The 21,010-nt window shown below is 43.2% G+C and overlaps 1 protein-coding gene across 5 annotated transcripts in view; it reads left to right on the forward strand.

The window, feature by feature from the left end:
* SATB1 (SATB homeobox 1) overlaps positions 1–7,161 on the forward strand; it is a 93,944-nt gene extending 86,783 nt beyond the window's left edge. For 4 of the 5 annotated variants that reach the window (XM_040592017.1, XM_040592016.1, XM_040592015.1 and 1 more), the window contains 3 exons: positions 2,049–2,252; positions 2,739–2,834; positions 5,452–7,161. In XM_040592017.1, coding sequence (XP_040447951.1) covers positions 2,049–2,252; positions 2,739–2,834; positions 5,452–5,928 — 777 coding nt within the window. In that variant the 3' untranslated portion in view covers positions 5,929–7,161. The remainder of the gene's footprint in view (positions 1–2,048; positions 2,253–2,738; positions 2,835–5,451) is intronic. The other variant, XM_040592018.1, reaches the window with a different exon arrangement.
* The last annotated feature ends 13,849 nt before the right edge of the window (positions 7,162–21,010 follow it).

A 21,010-nucleotide genomic window follows, 5' to 3' on the forward strand; every position in this document is an offset into this window, starting at 1 on the left:
TATCCCCATGGAAGCAATGTCAGCAGAGAACCACGAGCAACACGTTGATTTTGTTAGGGGCAGGCAGGGAGAGTTTGTATATGCTATCATATCCCAGGGTACTGTCTGATGGGGAGGGAGGATCCACAGACCCTTGTTACTGTTTTAAAAACATGCCATACGATTCCAGCTGGGACAGGCTGTATGTTATGTGCTCTATATGAAGACGTTTGGCTGCATTTCACAGTCAGCTTGCTAAACCTTGGGGCGATAGCGGGCATCCGCCCTTAGCATGTGGTCAAGGAATGGGGTGTACTCCATCCTTGGGATGCAGCAGGACCCTTCTGCTGCCACCACTCTCTTCCCTCTCTCCTCCCTCCCTAGCACACCTAGTGAGCACCAGGCAGGTTTTGGCACCAGTTAAATTTTTGCTTTCTCAGCTCTGCTACCACCTTCTCTCTAACATTTGTCATTTTGATTATTTCTGTTTCTCAGGGGCATTTCCTCCTGTGTCATTTGTTCAGTTTTCCACTTAGATCCAAGAGAATATACTTCAAATTTTTATATACACCTCACTAAATATTTTCATGTACAATATGAATGCATTAAGATTATTTGTTTACTTTCATCTCTTCCTATCGTGGTAATATTTTTACACTGCATTTATTAACTGTTAGCTAAAGAGATTAATGTCTTCAAGAAAATACATATCTATATTGTATCTATGTATCCATTGTATCTACTAGTCAACTAGTCTGCATAAACCATTTTCAACTACCAGTACATATAAAAAGGATCTAAAAGCTTCTGTACATTTATATTATTTGTTGATTCAATAAAATGTCACATTATCTTTCCTACAGCATTAAGAAATAAAATTGCATGGACCTAGTTTTGAAAACAGATCCTTGAAGCTAAAAGAAAGGAAGTGTGCATGTTTTATACATGTAATATTTTGTTTCTAAATATTAATATACCAAAAAATTGCTGCTGATACACACTGTGCTTAGCTAGAGTGTTTGCATCTTCTTTTAAAACTGCCAGTGCACAATTAAGAACAAAATTGTCTATTAAATTTTAAGAAGACGTAAGAAAACAATTGTTAAATTTGCAAGATGAACTTGTATGTCTCGTTTAAAATCAGATTAGCGACCGCTGCGGTTCTCGCAGGGGATTCTGTAGCCAACTTTGTAATATGTATCCCAAACCCACGTCTGCGTTAGAGTGGGTAAGCTCTTAGGCAACGTGCTGTCCTGTGACGTGGAAATGGTATATAGAGGGTGTATCCGAAGCTGGAGTGTATCTTGCTCCAACCCCCACCCCCCCACACTTCCCCCAAGCTCTAATAGTGTAGGTAAAACGGAGAGTTTGTTTTTTTCTGGGTCGATGAGAAAAATCCTGAAACAGATAATCCTCTATCACTTGAAATAAGTTCACCTGCAGAGGCAGCTCTACTTGTAACAGATAGGAAGGAGATATTACTTGGCTGCGTCTAGTCAAAGGATTCCTGTCTTTTGAAAGGACATTAGGGAGCTCCTCAATTGCCATGATTTGCATTAGGCAGCTGTACACTCAAGGCAGGTATTCAAAGTACTTTCTTGGTTTGAGTGGTAGTACCAAAACTTTAAAAACTGCTCAGCAAGCAACCTGCTGGCTCCTGAAACACGGCGTCGATACTCTCGGGTGGGTGTAGCCTTGCGTAAGAGCAAACAGGCGGCACAGAGAATATGCTGGTGTCAGTGACCCCCCCGTCTGCGGAGGGGAGCGTCTAAGGGATTCGGCCTTCATCGGCCGCCTCATTTCTAAGCAGGCAAAGGGCAGTGCTGCGGTGCGGGACCGACGGGAAGGTGCCTTCCGAAACGCTCGGGGTTAGCGAGGGTCCGTGACACTGCCCGGCAGCCTCCCGGCGTGTCAGGGTGTGCTTTAAGGCCAGCCTGGACAGCGGCAGCCCTTGACTGCCAGGGGAGAGCGTGAGAGAATGCAGCACCTCTAAAGTGCACGTTTCACCCTCGTTTTGCCCCTCGTGAAGTGAGGAAAAAAACTAATGTTTTGCTGGTGTTATCTTCAAGGGGTGGCTCTGTGAGCTGTTACGTTGGAAAGAAGATCCCTCACCAGAGAACAGGACCCTCTGGGAGAATCTCTCCATGATCCGAAGGTTCCTCAGTCTTCCTCAGCCTGAACGCGATGCCATTTATGAACAAGAAAGCAATGCAGTTCATCACCATGGTGACAGGCCTTCCCACATTATCCATGTGCCAGCAGAACAGATTCAGGTTAGTTTACCTTGGCCAATCCCGCAGAGCGCTAAGTAAATAAAGCTTTAAACGTAGCAAAGGAAATTAGTGTTGCTTTCCTCCCGGCCAGGCTAAACGCAGGTCTCCCCGTGTGAGATAAGAGCGCGCTGCCATCCGCCGCCCGAGTTCGAAGGAGAGCGTGGGACAACCCACGGGTTTTGTTTCGGTTCGGTGGTTTTTTCACAAACGTGCGTGGACAGGCCGGGCCGCGGGCCGGGCAGGGTGAGCTGCTGTGCCGGCCGTCCCCGCGGGCAGCAGCACCGACAGGCAGAGGCATTTGGCACCCGTTGTCACACGCCTTACCCGGCGAAGCGGGAGGACCTTGTGCTGCTGCTGGAAAGCTAAGCTCAAACCCCCAACAGCAGCGGCTCGCCCCGGGTAGGCATGAAGGGAAGGGGATTCCTCATCCCGCTTGAACCCCAGTTGAGACTGGGGTGAGTCAATGTTTGTTTGTTTTTCCTTCAGAGCCCCTCTCCCACCACCCTTGGGAAAGGAGAGCATAGAGGCGCTTTCTTACCAGGCCTGCTGACCGCTGGACCTTGGCTGGGTGCTGCTCCGCAGGTGAGCTGGCACAAGGGCACTGCCAGGGAGAGAGAGGAGGGGACGCAGGACCCACGCCTGGGGGCTGGGAAACAGCCACCCTGCTCCAGGGCAGCCCCGGGGGGCTGCACCCCCCCTTGGCTCGCACACGGCTGGCTGCTTTGCTGAGTCTTGCAGCTCAGGTCAGCAGTGCGGACTGCCGTCTCGCTGGGCTGGGGGCTCTGATCCTTTCTCAGGAAAGACCTTGAAGTCAACCCATTAACTGTTCCCTCTTAAAGGGCAGCTATTACCCTCTGCTTTCCCAACCTCAGCTGAGACCCGGCGTATCGTTTGTATTACCTATACAGAAAAATATTTACAAAGCTAGGAAGTATAGAGTTATCTCACAGCCAGAAACAACACGTGTGTATATTAAAGATAAAGCAAACTGAATAAGACAATCCCTTAGGATATCAAGTACTAAAATAATTGTGAAAGTCTGGAAACTTGCTGTTTGATTTAGCAAAAAGAGAGAGAAAGATCTATATTAAGTAATAAAACAGCACTTGTTTGAAAATGTACATTGTTTTTAATAAAATCACTTCTTAAGGGGACAAAAGGAGAAGCTTATGCACAGTATAAACATTCAGCCACTATGCCATTTACTTAGATTTGCTTGCCTTGTTGATAAAAGTTGTGTGTTTGATCTCACAAATATTATTCACATAAGCAGTTGCATTGTAATCTCTTAATATGACTTGTAAGAGTAAGGACTGGGAGATTGGACCTGAGTTTTGTCTCTGCTCTTCTACGTGGTAATTGTTGTAGGTGCATAAATACATGGCTAAGACCCAAGTTTTCACACTGTATATACAAAGCCTCCAGTCTTGTAACAGTTTAATGTGCTGGGAGTAGTCTTGAATCTCTTTGGGACTGAAGCCTTGAACGGGACTGCTCACTGACCGTAAGACACGAAAGGATGTGAATAGGGATGAGGCAAGTGCCCTAACTCCACTAGTATTTGTGTCAGGTCTTACAAGAAGAAGATCACTTCAAACAGTGGCTTCTAAACCAGGTATTGAGACCTATGCAAAGCCTTCCACAACCACAACTGGCACTGCAAAGTGGACAGAATTGTAATTCCTCCGATATTTATACTATTCATACAGGATTTTGTGCTTCTTAGGGTCTGCATGTGAGCTGCAACTCGAAGCTTGGAAAGCACTACCAATACAAAAAAAAAAAACAACAAACTGTTGAGGGGAGGCTCGCAGAGGGAAATGAAATGTAGTGGTAGCGACTGCTTGTTTTGCTGCTGCTGTTTTTTAATAATAACTGGTGGTTTGTACCATATGACAAGAAATTTGCTGATCCAAACTATCTTGCTAACCAGTGCTTCCTGTGCTGTGAAGCAAAAGATTTGTCAACAAAAACAGGAGCTGATAAATTTACTTTTGATTTTAAACATGATCTTACAGTGTACTGTACTCTGGTGGTAACCGAGAAAAACATTTCTGTCCCTAGGGCTCAGTGCCTCACCTTTTAAGAATGTTTCTGAATCCACGCTTGCAAAACTTCATTTTAAGCTCTTGTTAATAATTTACATCATGATTTGCTTTATCTTATTCTTCTGATGTGCACACTGGCTCATTTTTATTGCCTGAGTTTTTGGAATGCAGCATGTTCCCTTCTAATAATAATAGTGGAACTTATTTAGAGCTTTGCATCTTAGTGCTTTATAAATATTAAGTAAATAATACCCAGCACAAATACAGAAGCAGGTAAATTTGTTTGTTCCCCGTTTATACATTGGGATACTTGAACGCTGGCAAGACAGCCCCTCTCCAAGACCACGGGCGAGAGGGGTCAGAGCCAGAAGAGAAAGTACAGATCTCCTGCCTCCAGATCCCTTTGTCCTTGCCGCGGCTGGGTTTGGCAGCGTGACGTTAGGCACTTCCAACTAACGCGTTCTGTCGTAACGTTTACAAGTTTGACAATTCTTCAGTGCATGTTAAGGGTCAGATAGCAGTGGGATATTTCCGCACTTAGCTAAAATGCTCTCCTTCTCCCCGATCCCCTCAGTCCCTTAGTCTAGCTATTGCTAGAGATTTGCAGCCCTTGGTTTTGGGCCGCAGCTGCTGCTGCTGGCAGAGCTCCTGTGCGTTTGCCCTCATCTGGCACTTTTCTCACTTTGCCCTTGCTACAGTTCTGGCTAAGCTGGTCAAGTTAATCCTATACTATATCATCTACTTAGCGTTTTGTCTTGTCTGCACTTGACTCGTGGAGTATGTTCATTAAAATTTGTCAGCTAAACCTCACCGATGTCACGTCATTGGTGCTTTCAGTCAGACAAAGCCAGAATGTTCCTTCTTCCTCTCGGTCTGTATCCCACCATCCCTTTATCCCCATCTCTGCTCACACACATGCAGACACGTGAGGTATACGGAGAATTAATAACTCGTATTTTAATTCTGGTTCAGCAATAATGGGCCTTTTTTTTCCCCCCTCTTTTTTTTTTTCTTTATGTTCTTTAAACTTACTAAGCCTTTGTTTATAGCTTTGCAATTTACCTCCCCTCCCCACCCCCCGGATTTTCTTGGTAACACAAAAAGTAAGTAAGAATACACGTACAAAAAAAATGCTGTGCTTTGTCTTGCAGCAGCAGCAACAGCAACAACAACAGCAGCAACAGCAACAGCAACCAGGTCCCAGACTACCCCCAAGGCAACCGACAGTAGCATCACCAGCTGAATCTGAGGATGAAAATCGTCAGAAACCCCGACCGCGAACAAAGATTTCTGTTGAAGCCCTAGGGATCCTACAGAGTTTCATACAAGATGTAGGCCTGTATCCAGATGAAGAAGCAATCCAGACTCTCTCCGCTCAGCTTGACCTGCCCAAGTACACCATTATCAAGTTCTTTCAGAACCAGCGATATTATCTCAAGCATCATGGGAAGCTGAAGGACAATTCTGGTTTGGAGGTGGATGTTGCAGAGTATAAGGAAGAAGAGTTGCTCAAGGATTTAGAAGACAGCATCCAAGACAAAAATGCAAACACGCTTTTTTCAGTTAAACTAGAAGAAGAGTTATCGGTAGAAGGGAACACAGAGATTAATGCTGAATTGAAAGACTGATCTAAAAGTATTATTTTCTTTCAACAGTGCCACTGGTATTTACTAATGAAATGAAAATTCCATCTTGTGTTCTGTCAAAAACCTTTATTATTCATTGTTTGGCCAATGAATCTTCCAAAACTTGCACAAAAGTTGAAAAAAGGATAATGCAGACTGCACTAGATGTTTTACTCTCTTTTACAAACTGCTTCGCAGCAACAGATGAAGCGTTGAGGATTGTTTGATATTAATTTGTGTTCACTGGATACACTGTGAGTGTACCCAATAAGCATGATACCAGTGATTTTGATTCTGGAGCCTTCAGACAAGCATTACAACTTTTGTGATTTACTGTTTTTCGTTTCTGTTTTGTTCTTGTTTTTCAATTATTACTGTAGCACTCCACACTTGATCTTTGGAAACTCACATTTATTTAAAAAAATAAAATAAAAAGAGTTTGTTACTCTTGTTCTATTGTATGTTACAAAAGAACTATAGACTGTGGAATGCAGTTTAAAGATAACATATGCCAACAAATGCCTTGTATTATATGGCACTGCCGTAATTCAGATTTGTTTTCTTTTGGAAGTAAAGGTCACTGTATTTTTTTTTTCCATTCTCATTGTTACATGGTTTTAAAGAAAATGAAAAAGAAAATGTGAAACACAATTTAGTCCTCATTATTTATTTGTAGATCCTGCAGCATCATGTTGTAATTAATTTTTTTGGAAGTTTCCGTTAAATGTAATATTGCTTCTCTTGTTATCATACTGATTTTTTTTTTCTATTTATAAATGTATTTTGATGGGCAGTAAAACAAAGTGTCTTAAAAGTTTTAAATAGAGAAAATGTGCTTTACACAGTTGCCTATAAAAAGTGCTCTATGTTATCCAAGCAATTCATACTATAAGCTTCACTCTTATTGTTGTATGCAATTTTTACTATCATGCAAATAAGCTTAGGTAAATAAAACTAATAGATCACCTTAGAAACTTATGCAATTAATGTGAAAATAATTGATGTTTGCAATGTGTCTTCCTTTGGTTTACAATCAATTTTAAAGCTACAGCTGTATAAATTTTCTGTATAAAGGTGTATTTCTTTTTTATGAGTTTATTGCTATGAAAACACCAGTTATTTTGTTACAGCTGGCTGTTTTTATAAGTGTATCACAATTTTCTTTATGCAGAAATGTTCTGACTAGGAGTGGTTATTGACTGTAACTACACAATTAAAATTGTTTGTATGGTATGATATGGCAGGGTTTGTCTGCGTGTGTGTGTATCTGGGAGGAATAACTTGTTCTTAGTGCACATTGTACCTTCTTGCCACCACTTTGAAGACAACATTTCAGTTGTTCTTCTTTAAAATCACAGGCAGATTTTTTTAATGACCTTCTTAAAATTTGAATTTAGATAACATACTTCAAAAAGGAACACAGTTTGGTTATGAAAATCATAACCTGTCTTTTCTTGGTTTAAAAACTTGCCTGCCCAACAGAGATAGCGGGTTATTATTGAGTCAAAAGGCTATCAGGCATAAACATATTTACAGTTCCTGGCAGTAATGCACTTATAATGGATACAGCTGGTTTTATTTTACACTAGAATTATGCTAACACTATTCCTTGCACTAATGTATAAACATTAAAAAAAAACCATTAATAATCATAAAGTAAATAGGAAAGATGGGCTTTGCACATAGCGGTCCTCTTCTAAGCAAGATTATTTTTAATGATCACTAATAAGGTTCTTGATAAAGCCATAATAATTGGTGAGGTCTGAATTTATGCAGGGCTCATCTCTAGGCTAAAGAGAAGTCTGCGGTGGAAAGCTGTGGAGTGCACACTGTTCTCTTCTCCTGGAGGAGAAACAACTTACACCCAGTGTGATTCGGGATTCGATTCTTCTAAAATGACTAAAAGTCTGCAAAACTCAAGATGAGTTTCAAAGGCACAAATGACTCTTAGGTTGCAGCCAATTTCTAATTTTAGGTCCGTTAAGTTCTTTAGGAAAATACATTTTGGTCACCGAAGCAGGTTTTCATTCTACAGATTCAAAACTGCTGCAGGCTGCCTAGGTCCTCCCTCAGCACCCTTGGGGTTCATTGAGCAGCTCCCAGCTGTGGCACCTTTTGGCTGCTCCAGGGACTGTTGGGGCTGCACCATGATTTGGGCTTGGGATCCAGTCCAGCTGAAAGAAAAGAGCCTTAGGAGGGACCAGGGATGTGTAATTTGGTGTTGCATTCCAAGGAAAACAGTCAAACTATACCCTTGCATAAGGGATGCGTAGTAGCTACAAAGCTATTGATGGTCCAAAGCCATGCTGGTTGCAAAAGGGAAAAACCTAAGCCTAGTCCAGGGAAGCCACTGTGGTCACCGTTGGATTTCTGCACTTATTTCAAATGGGATCATTGCTCTGTACAGCCACACAGCTGCTCGGAGCCGTTCACAGCCGTGGGACAGGATGAAATGTAGCCCAGGCAATGCACGCTGATTTCATGCAGGACGATGCCACTGGCACCCTTGGGGTGGCTGCAGTGCCAAGTGACCATTGCAATAGGACTGCCTAAGGAAAAAAAAAAAAAACCCCAAAACCAAACACTTTTAAACTAATATGTGTACATACGCTGGGCAGAAAGGAAAGTGAAGGAAAGATTTTTCTGGAATATAGCTCTCCACGCTAAAAGCTAATACTCCTAATACCAGAAACAGGGCAACAAGTCCAGCACCCTACAAAAACATAAGAAGAAATGTTTATAAAATTGTCTTTTCCATTTTGAAAGCAATTTCCTTTTCTTTTATCCTTTTAAGTTTTATGGGTGCTGAAGTAGAGGCCATGTGCTCTTGCAGATGGTTATTATAGCTGTTTCTTTTCCATTATCTTCGTTTTTCTTTCTCCTAGCATAGCTGAGGTTATCTTCCAAGTAGTTCAGCCTCTGTAGTCACATATTACCTGCACGGAGGGTTGAATCAGTGCATTTTTGTGTCCCAGTGGGAGGGCTCTGAGTACAGTCTTTTAACTTGGCCTAAGTGACCAAAAGCACTTTTGTTAAATCTTTAGCAGCATTTTCAAAGGTGCTATGGGTATTAAGGATCCCAACTTTATCTGGATGCGAGTGATTTATACTGTTAGGAGTTAAGCTACTGCAAGCATATGCCACCTTGACTCATGGACTGGCTAGGCTACCTAGAAAATTACCTTATGTCCTTTTCTGTTCCTGTTTCTCACCATCTGGTGTAATCCTACAAAAATAAAATAAAATAAAATAAAACAACAGCCCAAAAAAACCTTTTTCTATTTCTGCAAAGATTAAGAAACCAGACTGAACTTCTGTAATGAAGAACACAAATTTGGACACCCAGACACTATTAGTTGGGAAGTTGTTAGTAAAACTCACCAAGTAGGACTTCACTGAGCATGTCTAAAATGAGTATTTCGTTTATACTTGGGGAAGTATGGGGAAAGAATATTGCTTACTAGGAATAAAATATAAGCTGCAAAGCAAGCCAAACGCCTAAAAAAGAGGGAACTGAGTGCTGAGTGGGAATGGCAGGACTTAGGTTTTGCTATAAAACTGAAGTATTTACCGTGTTTTATGGTGTTTACCATAAAAAGTGGAGTATTTTTACTCCCTGCTGATTCCCATTAATCTATATTTAACTGACAAGATTTATGTGTATATGCTAGAGACCCCAGTGTGTGTTTTTCAAGCCTGAAAGAAAACCAAAGAGGCCCCAGATTCCAAGAAGTCCATGGCTTGGGGACAGTCTCAAGCCCCGGTCACACATACAAAGGTTGCTAATCATTATAAAGACTCCCTACCCTACAATGCAGGATTTCAGATTTGTGTTCTGTATAGCTACTATAAATTGGTCAGATGGTGCAGAAAAAAAAATGTGCTGGTTTTAAGGTAAATTATTCCACTTAGTTTTTCTTCTTTATGTTGGGAAGGTGCAGCAAATGAAGAAAGAAGGGAAAATTCCCCCAAACCAGTGATTTTGTTTCAGTGATTTACTGAGTCAGTACTTCAGTTGTGTGCTGGGAAAGCACCAAATATTGCTAAGTTTGTTTGCCAAAGCGAATGCCCCATATGTTGAGCAGTATAAATTAGATACTACAGAAGATCTGCTTGAGCACCAAGTATTAGCAGTTCTGCTTAACTTACTGAACTTGTGCTTTGGTGTCAGGTATATTGCAGAGACCAAAGGTATTTTGATTTTTACATAACAATTTATATCGTGCCTTGAGTAACAGTCCCATAGCGAAGCAGGGATAGAAGTATCCTCCCAGGCCTTTTCTTGCACACAGATGTAATTTTATTTTTGGTCCCTTCACAGTGCCTTGTGTCCACACAGTCTTTTACTACAACAAATGAGCTAATAATTCAAACTGCAATAAGTGATCCTCCTTGGAGCAGGAGTAGCACTACTTGGCAGCGAGTTTGTTTGCTTTCAGGTTCATACAGGAGCCTGCCTGCCTGCTCTGCTGCTGGCACTCCTCCCACTACCCCACACCACATTGTTTTGCATTGGCCTGGCCTAGGCGCCTTCCTGCTCTGGGTCATCGTGCCCAAATGTCACCTGCCCTGGTTACATGCCCGGTTACATGCCAGCACCACTTAGGTGTGTGTGCCACAGTTTAATACGAGGCAGCAAGGACTGTATCTATCTGATGTCACCTACCCTTTATCATCACCACTCATGCTGTGAGCCCTGCAGAGTCGCTAGAATAGGCCACTTGCATTGGAAAGGGAGTGACAACTGCAGCAAATCCACCAGCAGGCAAGAAGTTTCTGAACTGACGGAGCCGAGGGGGCTAGGGGACATGCATCTCAGATTAGAGCAGGAAAAGGGAAAAGGAAGGTGGCAGAGAAAGGTGGAGCGTCAGTAAAACCACAGTAGCTCCCCTGGCATGGAGGAATGGGCTCTTTTTGCAAGCCATGCTACAGTGGTACCCGGAAATACTTCAAGGTACTACCTTGGAAAATGCTCCTGACCTGAAGTGTACAATGGTCTCCAGTCAGGGGATTTGCCTTGGAAAGCACTTTCTAGGGTAACGCAAGAGCCTCCACAGGTGTCTGTGGCAAAAGAGGTTCGCTAGCAGTTTGTCCTCTGATACTGCCCCTGTGTGTGGGACACACAGGAGTCTTTCCATCAGCTGCAGACTGACAGCAACCGTGGCAGATGCAGTTAAGACTCTCTTTCCAGATTACTTGCTTACCCACACAATGTGCTAAAGCAACACCCAGGCTGTAAACCCTCTCATTTTCCTCAAGGATCACATCCAACCACAAGCAGTATGTTTGCAGCCTCAAGCCTACTTATCTGAGCTGTCTCCTACAGCCCTGCTCCTCCTTGGACCAGATGGGCCATGGGAGTTACAAACAAGTAAAATCAAATGTGTTGTATGGCCCAGATGTTTATCATAGTGCAAGAGAACAGAAAAACATGACCTCTGTGAGTGTATAGACTTATATAAGCACACACAGTTCTGAAGTTTTGGAGCAAGTTGCCCCAAGAGGCTTCAGAGAGAGATTTCATACTGCAATAATCATCTTAAAGCATCAGTTGCAATTACTTGAAATTGTTGGGACCAGAAAAATTCATGCAGAGTCCTGCTAACTTTGCAGGGGACTTTGTCCCAGAACAGAATTTAAAGCAAAGAGCACTCTCTTTCGTTATTCACATTACAAAATAAACAGCCTTTGCAGGACCAGCCTTACAGATGATGCTGCACTTCCACATCCACGTTACACCTCCTGGTAACTAGCAGCAATGCCCACAGCTGTCCACCCCTTCTTGCTGCATCTTCAGGGGACTCCTCTGCACGTAGCATGCCCCAAGATGGCTTAACTCTTCTTTACTCTGCCATTCAACCTAAACACAGCCTTTCATCCACAGACAAGGTTTTTACCCAGGGAAAGCAAATTAGAAAATAACTTACCTCAGAACAAACCATGGCAGGGAAAGGTAAACGAGGATGTCCTTTCACAGGTGATTCTTTATCATTACCAGCATGACAGCTTGGATTGCAAAATAAGTACAGGTGTTGTTGTTGGCTTGCCTTGGTAGGCAAAATGCTATATCCCAGCCTAGCAATATCAAGCGAGAGACTGAAGGAGACAGAAAAGGAGGAAAGGTGAGAAGAAATACCCAGATAAAAACTTATTGTGGGTAGCTACGCCTAGAGATGACTAAAGAATTGCAAGACTAGTTTAAATCGAAGGGGATCTGAGTTAGCCACCAGGAAAAACAAAGTGAAGAGCACTTTTGTGGTTCACATACTGGATGTCCTGCAAAAATGCAGGAGTAAACACAGTAACGGAGTTATTTCAGAGGAAAGATTAAATAGAGAAGGCTTGCAAAACATAGAAGGCTTGCAAAAAGGCAGTGGCAGCTTGCTTCTTTAGCAAGTACCTGCAAAATTGTAAGTGGTGCATGGAAGGTGAGTAGAGAAAGAAAATGCAAAATTTCTAACAAAACTAGAGGCAATCTTTGATATTATCAACCAGCAGGATTAAAAACAGCAAAAAGGAGCAGTTTTCTGCACATTCAACTGCCGAATTCACTGCTGTACACACCCCTTCATACCAAGAGCACAAACGGCTTACAAAAGGTTCAAAGAATCTGCGAAAGCAAAGGGTTGATCTGACCTCATTTTAAAGAGGCCAAGGCCTGCTTTCCACTCGGCAGTGCCGGACAGCATGTGAAGATTACACTGTACTGTTTTTTTGCTGTGACCCAATGATGGTATCCATATGGACAGTGTCCAGCATCCAGCCAGGGACATGGTTGCTTTGAGTCGTCCATATTCACAAGCAAGACGAATTTGAGTGGACTGAAATGTGTACTGTGTTCCTGGTCAGGTATGCTAAATGCAATTTGTGTACTTTATTCCTATCTTGATCTTAGCCAGATTTTAGAACAACTTATCTGAATAATTTCATTGAGGAGTATGTCACTTCATATTTACAAAACATTCCCTCCCACACATGCCAACATAAAAATTTATACCCAAATCATTTTGGCCATTGCCATGGTACCAGTGCAGGCACTATTCACGACTATGCTCTGGTTGCAGCAGGAGTAAAGTAAGGCTCCTTTGACCCTGTTTGCCTAAAAACTGGCCATTTTTTATCATGTGGTACCACCTTTCTTTCAGCGTTCCCTGAGCACATCCCACTTCTTTCAGGTTTAGCTGACCTGTTCCTGTCTTTTCTTCAAAAGCCCACTGGGAAGGTTCACAGCAGGGAAAGATATGTAAGGGCTTCCAGGATGATTGGAAAAAAAAAATATGGATGTATATATTTGCATCATCCCCTCATGAGACATCACTCCCAAGCTTTTTAGGGTGCATTACAGGATGGCTGGGAGAAGAGTCACAGGAATGTGCTGGTTTGATCCCAGGTCTCCTGCAGTTATCGCTGGGCTTTCTGCAACACACTCTGGGGACTCACAAGCAGAGGGGTGCTCACTGTAGCTGGGGATGCCACCCCAAGGTGCCACATAGCACATGAGCATGACACTGCTTGCGAGCACACTGTTGGACAAAAAAAGCACCGTGGGTAAGCAGATCAAAGCAATGTGATTGCATTTCACGTTTGATACAGCTCATTCCTGAAGCCAGGGTGAATAGCCTAATCCAATGTATCATTCCTGTGCAGGCAGACCCTCGGGCTGGCATCGTGTCCCGTGGAGCACTGCTCCAGCGTGCAGCATCTGCCACCATCTGCCCTAGGGCTTGGCTTCAGATTGCCCTCCTCCTTTCCACCTCCTTTTGGGAGATGCACAAACTTTGAAGGCCAAAACTCAGGCTGTTTCAGGCCCTTCAGGGCATTTATTCCCCTGCCACTTCCTGTACTACTTGATCTTTGATCCACACTCCTGACCTTTAGAAATTCAAAGGGGTAGCTTTCCAGTGATTTAGCTTCAGTTTTGCTTGCTCTTATTTTTGCATATATAAGTCTACCTGCTTACCCATTGTCTCCCCTGTTTAATCAATACGTCAGCTGTTGATCACAACCGCTGCCAGACAAGCTAGTAGATGGGACAATTATTCTCACAAGGACTTCTAAGTCCAGACTTTTAAACCTACCGGGTCCAGCACAGAGCAGCTGCGAGAGCTCTGAGTAGCAGCTGCCCTTTTTCTACTGCAGCTGCTGAGCCGCTCTCCTGACGGTCTCCGGCTACTTTGCTAAGGCAAGGGGAAAAACTACTTTCTCTTCTAGACAGCACGGTATAAAACCTTAACTCATGGCTGCTCGAAGAAAGGAAGTGAAACACCACAGGCAACTCCCACCCAGTGTGGTCATGACATAGAGTGGCCTGGGGCAGCTCTACCTTGCACCCAGCCAGCGAATGAGTAAAAGGCAGAGACACAACAGGAATGGTCTTTCTGCCTCTTAGTTTTCACACCTCAGCTTGTTATTAAAGAGGCATTGGGGCAGATATACCTACAACCTAAAGATATCTGGAGCCGTCTCAGACTTGGGATCCTCCAGCTCCTGGCTTCCAACTTACCTGCTGAGCAAAGATCTATGGCAGGCTCTTTCAAACCTGCCTCCTGAACTTCACTGGCTGCCTTGGGGCGTGTCTTCACCAAACCCACTGGAATAATGTCAAGAAGAAAAACAAAAGAGCAAATGTGCCAAATGTCATAAATATTTTCCTACTGAGGAGGATCCGGTGATTTGATACCAACTTTCACCCTTTCTAAGATGCACTCTTGGCCACTGGACTGTACCTCTTCACTTCACTCCCCGAGGATAAGATTGTGTTTGGGCAAAAAAATACGTGTGGCCAAAACATTGGCTCAGCCATGAGAGCCCTCTATTCTGCTGTGACCCCACAGAGGTCAGAGGCCACCAAGCAAAACTTGAAAGAGTCTTTGTTGCTCTGACTTATGGTAGGAGCTGCCATTATATTCACCAGATACTGAGACTGGGCCTAAAAGTACTCGATTTAAGGCCACCACTCTTTGGTTTTGCTGCAAGTACTGCTCATCAGTAGCAAACCATCTGTACCACCATAGTTTAGGGCTATGAAGTTATAGCTGCAAAGTGTTGCTGCTGCTGCTAGTAAGAAGTTCTATGCAACATGCAAGATGAGCAGCTGTAACTGCAGTTTTCTGCCTGTCTATGTGGTCTTTTATACACTTCTCCAGCACTGTGGTCTCACAAATAGGCTGGAGGCCATTCCCGACATCACGAAAATTCCCTCCTCCTGCTGATTTCTTCTTCCTGGCCTCTGCCAGAGCCTGGCTCATTGAGGGAAAGCAAAACACAAAGATAATTCATATCCGCACCCCGAGTCCTTTCACAACACCTGACTGTGAGCTATAGGGCTGCCTATGGGGGCAGGAAATTGTTTCAGCGCACCAGAACAGCATCAGAAACAAGTGAGGAACAGCACGGGGGGGAAACGTGAACAGGAAGGATTGCCTGGAGACTGAAAAAATGGAAGAAACAATAAAGAGAGGAAGGAAAAAGGGAAATAAAAGACAAATAGGTAGCTGAACGATACACTAATGGCAGTGAAATGTCCCACCCTTCATCTATACGCACGTTATTCCAGTATCTCCTCCCATGTCTCACAAATATTTGCCAGGTTTTCTCTCAGGGGTAGAAACCAAATAGAAGCTATTTACTCCCCAGTGAAGAGAGTGTTTTAAACTTTGATGGACTTGGATTCTTTTCTCTTTTATTATTAGTCTTCCTTTTGGGCTCATAGGCATGATGTTTATCTCATCTACTCATGGGAAGAGGGGGAGGAATGGGTAGGCTTGACTTGTGCTAACTGTTGGCAACAGTTGTTTAATGTTTGCAACATGCACCCAAGTATCATGAGACTGAGTAAAATATAAATAAATATGCTCTTTGGAAACCCCATACATCTTTATGGCCTATGATACCTTCAAATCATGGAAAAACACATGTTTGTTTGTTTGTTTTTTTAAAAAAGATTTTGGTAGCAATGTTACCTCCCATTGCTGTAAACAAGGTCAGGAGGCCAAAATTAGTCTATCCTATTTTGCACAAAATAGTCAACAACTTAAGATGTTTTTGCAATAATCAGAAAATTATTGACCGGTGTCAACACCCCCTTTCTGATAAACTGTTGAAATGTTAATATTCTTGGCAAAATTGTTTTTGCTCTAATTACTGTATCCATCTGCTCTATAAGATTGATTATACTGTGAGAATGTTTGTTCTCTTGTCTCCTGCAATGATGGGCCTCTCCTTGGCGCAGAAATAGTCCTGCCTCATCTTTACACAGAGACGAATGTGCAACAGAAATCAAACCAACACTCAGCCCCAGTGAAGCCGAATAAAAATTCCTTGAAGGATTGAATACAATAGATATTAACTGGCTCTTGGAGGGACCATCCCTTGGAAAACCATTGCCCTGGCCCGGATGAAAGTAGCTGGCCTTCATCCAGCGCAGGATATCAGTGACCAGGAAGGCCACAAAAACCTGGAAGCCCACAAATGCTGGCATATCAGCAGGGTTAGTGATTCAGCTGAGGAGAAGTTTGGCTAGTTGGCGACACCGGGCCCCCTTTGCAGCAGCTCCTTGGCAATGAGCAGCCGAGTTGTCCAAGGAGCAAAACGTTTCCTTCCTACCTTCCACCAGCACCTGCAAAGGCTAATGTTATCTGGATTGGACTGGTTGTTTTTGGAGCCAACGTATAATATACATGCTATCTGTGGCATGTGCCAGTAAAGATCCAGTATAAAGTGATTTCTGGTATGAATCATTATTAAAGCTCATTAGAACAAAACAAAACACAACAAAAATCCCATACATTTTCTTATGAAAAAAAAATAATCAGTGGAAAAAAAAAGTTTTAGTAGAAAAAGGTCTGGAAGAAATTCAAAATTACATTTCATTTTGAAGTGGTATTTCAAAATGCGTGCACAAAAGTCATGCAAACTAAAAAAAAAATATTTATTTTCTTTAGGCATTCTTGCATAACAGCTGAACTTTTTCATTGGAAAATGATGCTTTCCTCACAGATACAAAATCAAATTCAGCAAAAGCATTTATTGCAGAAATATAATTTTCAGTTAAAAAAAAAAAAAAAAAAAAGCAGCTATTCCTTTCCAGATACTGAACTGCGTAGTCGTGTCTAAAGCATTCAAAAGCCACTGAGACTCAGGCTGAGATTGCTTTCAGGTTTTTCATTTTAAAAAAGATTTAGGGTCTTTGTAAAAATCTTCCAAGTTCTTGACTCCATAGGGTGCACTCAGCGCATATGCTTATCCTTACAGAAAGAAGCTTAAAGGCTGGAAACTTCCAAAAAGGAAAAAAGACTTTGTAGATGTTGAAGAGATGGGTTTTTCACAGTTTTAAATTCATAACATATGACTACATAAAACTTTTCCTGAACTGTAATGCAGTCTAAAGAGCATCTGCTGGATATTCATTTGCACCTTCATGTCAACCCTTCATTTGTGCCAGCAGGGAGTATTAAGTTGTCCTTAGCTATAATACAGGCTGCTTCCAGTGCCTCAGCTAACGTACCATGCAAGAACACTTTCTGAGTTTAAGAAAGAAGGGGGAGAAGACTAACAAAAATATTGTTACTAGATTTATTGGAGAGAGAGTGGGAGAATGAGGTTTTTAAGAGAATTCCTCCTCAGAAAAAGGTTTTGTACGCCCGTTTCCTTAGTGTGCTATTACACTACCTAGTGATTTATTTTTTTTTTTACACCTGAGAAAAGTTTCAGTGGGGAGAGTGTGACTGTAGTCCAGCCTCAACATAACGCCTCTCCCTTATCTTCTTCTTGCCTTACCTTCTCCTCCCATTTCTCACAGCAGTTCCCAACCTTGAGAGCCATCAACATGCCATATTGACGCTGCCGTTGCTCAGAGCAGCAGAAATGCAGGAGGACATTCTATAGAAGAAATGTAGTAGAAGTTTCTGCAAACTTCTTGCAGACTTCTTGCTTCAAATAGACCTTCTCAGGCCTGGGCATCAAGCACCCGAGGCAAACAATCTGTCAGCACTCCCACAAGGCCCTCGTGTCCTTGTGCCTGGTGACCGCCATTCAAAGGACTTTCCACCTAGAAAAGTGTAGCCAAAGCTATCGCCAAAGTCAGGGAGTGACAAGACCCCTTTCAAAATGAGCAAAGTTGTAGTTAGGTACCTGGGAGACCTAAGCCTGGGGTAACGCTTGCTGAAATCAGTAGGGATTTCCAATCAGATTTTGAGCTGACAACTACTTTTAAATTCTCTTTCAAATTCTTTTTCAAGCTGTTTTTCATTGTACATTGGTTCAGTCATACCAGCCCTAAGAGGCCAGACGGGATTCTAGAAAACATCACAGGAAATACATCACAGAAAAAAAATGTCAGCGTAAAGATCTCTAAATCTCAGAAAGGAGAAGGATCGGAAGTTACAATCTTCACCTAGGACAAATACAAATCCCAGGAAAAAACACTGACATTAGTGAAGACTCCATTCTCCACAAATTGCCACTGGGAAATCCAGAAGTCCAAAGAGAAATTAGGGTTTTTCTAAACATCGACTACTACGGTTCCAATTTGTGCAGGGACCTGAGCCCCTTCTCATTGTCCCCTGCACAAAATACGTGGAGGACTGCAGTGACCGAGTGAGGCTTGGTAACCTCCTGCCTGCCCGCAGGCTCACACCGACATCCCGACTCTGTCCTGCACTGGAGGGCCATTTTACAAGCTGCCTGTACAGGCGCACTGGATGTAGCACAGTTTTATTTTTAAATGAAATCTTTGATTATGGAGAACAAACCCATGGCTAGGGATGCATGCTACAGAACCACAGGGTCTGTGGGGGACCGTGCTTATCGCAGCAAAATCGCCTTCTCAACTGTTCAGCATTGCTGCCGTGTCATGTTACAGTAATAACTGCAGATGAAGAGCTTTTAATTCATTGATAAAAGCAGAAGGCTGGAGTAGCTGGCTAGCTGTAATGAAGCTTATTATTCTGCAGCTAATTTGCCGATTATATTAGAGTTTTATTTCTGAGCACTTGTACCAGAAGACAGCATTATCAACACAACATCTAAACATAGAAGGTCCTGGGAAGAATGTTAATGAGCTATCACCTACCTCTGCAAAGGTCCATGTTATTAATAGTGAGTATCCTAAGTATAGATCAAAAACTGTCCCTGGAGAGTGTGCAACCTGTGTAAAATATGATTACTCATTTGGAACATAACCAGAAAGTAACGGTTAAGTCATGTCTCGTTTAAAAGATTGTGGTTTCTTTAATGATGGTAAGTGGACAAGGGCTCAGACGAAGCACCCTGGCCTGGCAGTGGGATTCCCACACACACTCTTAGCAGCCGCAGCCGCAGGCTGGAGCCTGATCCTGGGACAAAAGCTGCTCATGAAGGAGCACTCTGTTTCTGCCTATCCTCTACCTCCTTTAACTCTCCAACTTCCTATTTTCATTGTCTAGAGGCCAGGAGCCCCTGAAGACTACTGAAACATGAGATCTGCCCCTTCCTCCTACCCCTGCCACTGAGATCCCCCAAAAGCCTGAAAGAGGATACGGGCACATCTCTTTCTGTGCCAGGGAATAAAAGCAATGTCATGATAGACACATGGGTAAAGAGGAATCAAGGGTATGACATCTGGGTACCCACCCATCACAAAGATCCAAGCGGACCTTCAGTTAATCACATGCCCTGGCATCTTCCTGGAAATATTGAGAATGGCGTTTGTTTTTCCTAAAACTCCTTCAAAATTTCAATGGGAAAAGGAATTTTTCATGTCCTCTTGCTTTCCTCTCGCTGGTTTCCTGCCATTCCCAGACACAGTTTCAGCTCCTTCTAGGTACTCATGAGAACACAGCATCATGCTAAAACAGTGTCTCCTTGGACCCCCTGGCAGGAAAAATCACCACCACTGACCTTCCTTGTGCCTTAGGAGTGAGGAAGAGCAAGCATTGCTTTAGATGTTTGGAAATTTTGTAAATATGTCTACTTATTGCTAAGCTTATAAAAAAGTCATATCTCGAGTTAGTCTTTGGCAGGTTCAAGCTAGACCAAAGCACAGCAGAGATTGCTGTAGGATATACTTTGGTTTTGTATGTAACAACACCGTAGTTCAGAGAGGTTATTTATCCTAATCCACAGAAGCCCATAATTGCTTTGCAAGCTCGTTGTCTGTTCAAGGGAATTACAAGCCTGAGTTTCTCTACTGTGTTGTGTCCAGTCAGAAAAATTGTTCTTCTACTACTAAGAAGGGAAAAAGGAGAAAATGCAACAAAAGTCTTGTTTTCTTGAAAGCACGGCACAAAGTGCTCAGCAGCAGGTACAGCAGGTTCTTTTTCCTATTCATTAAAATATTACTGTTGAAAAACTTGCTTTCATTTCCAAGTGGCAGTGTCCTCTGGTTGTTAAAATCAGTTTAAAACTGCAGTTCATGACTGATTTGTAAAAATACTAATTGCTGAGATATTAATGTTAAACTGCTATAGCTGACATCAGATAAACATCTGCTGTCCCCAGAGATGAAGCTGTGGCAGGCCAGGGGGTGAGCATGGTTTATCCTGTGGGATTGCCAGCCCACCAACTAGCCCAGAAGGGCTGTGGAAAAGGGGTGGCATGGCCGTGGAGGGGACACCCTTCTCTTTGCAGTCTCCCAGCTGGCCTTTGCCATGCTAGGGGACACCTGGAGTCGGGAGCAAGACTAAAGAGAGCTTCCAGCCTAGACACATGGGTCATGAGATTTACTTTAATCTGACCCTTGCTTTTTTTCCAAAAAGGGACATTTGGGGGTCAGTTCCACTCTAAACTGTGCTGTCTGTGCTCCAGCACATGCTGATTAGCCATGAAACACCAGGCTGCCAAGCGCAGCAGGCACACTGCATGCCAAGCAGCTTTCCAGGGCAATGCCTGAGCTGCATCAGCCCCAATCCCACGGCACGGTGCAGAGCTCCTGCATCCCAGGACATGACAGTGCTCACACACCTGCAAGACGGAGAGGCTTACCTCTGCAGGTGGTGAGGGGGGCTAACATACGGGATACACAGCCTTTGCAGAAGGGACAAAAATGGCCTGCAAAACAGTTGAGGAGATGGACAGCAATGGCAAATTCCTCTCGCCGAGCAAATGT

This window comes from Falco naumanni, chromosome 4, assembly GCF_017639655.2.
Source record: "Falco naumanni isolate bFalNau1 chromosome 4, bFalNau1.pat, whole genome shotgun sequence".
In the NCBI taxonomy this organism is placed as follows: domain Eukaryota; kingdom Metazoa; phylum Chordata; class Aves; order Falconiformes; family Falconidae; genus Falco; species Falco naumanni.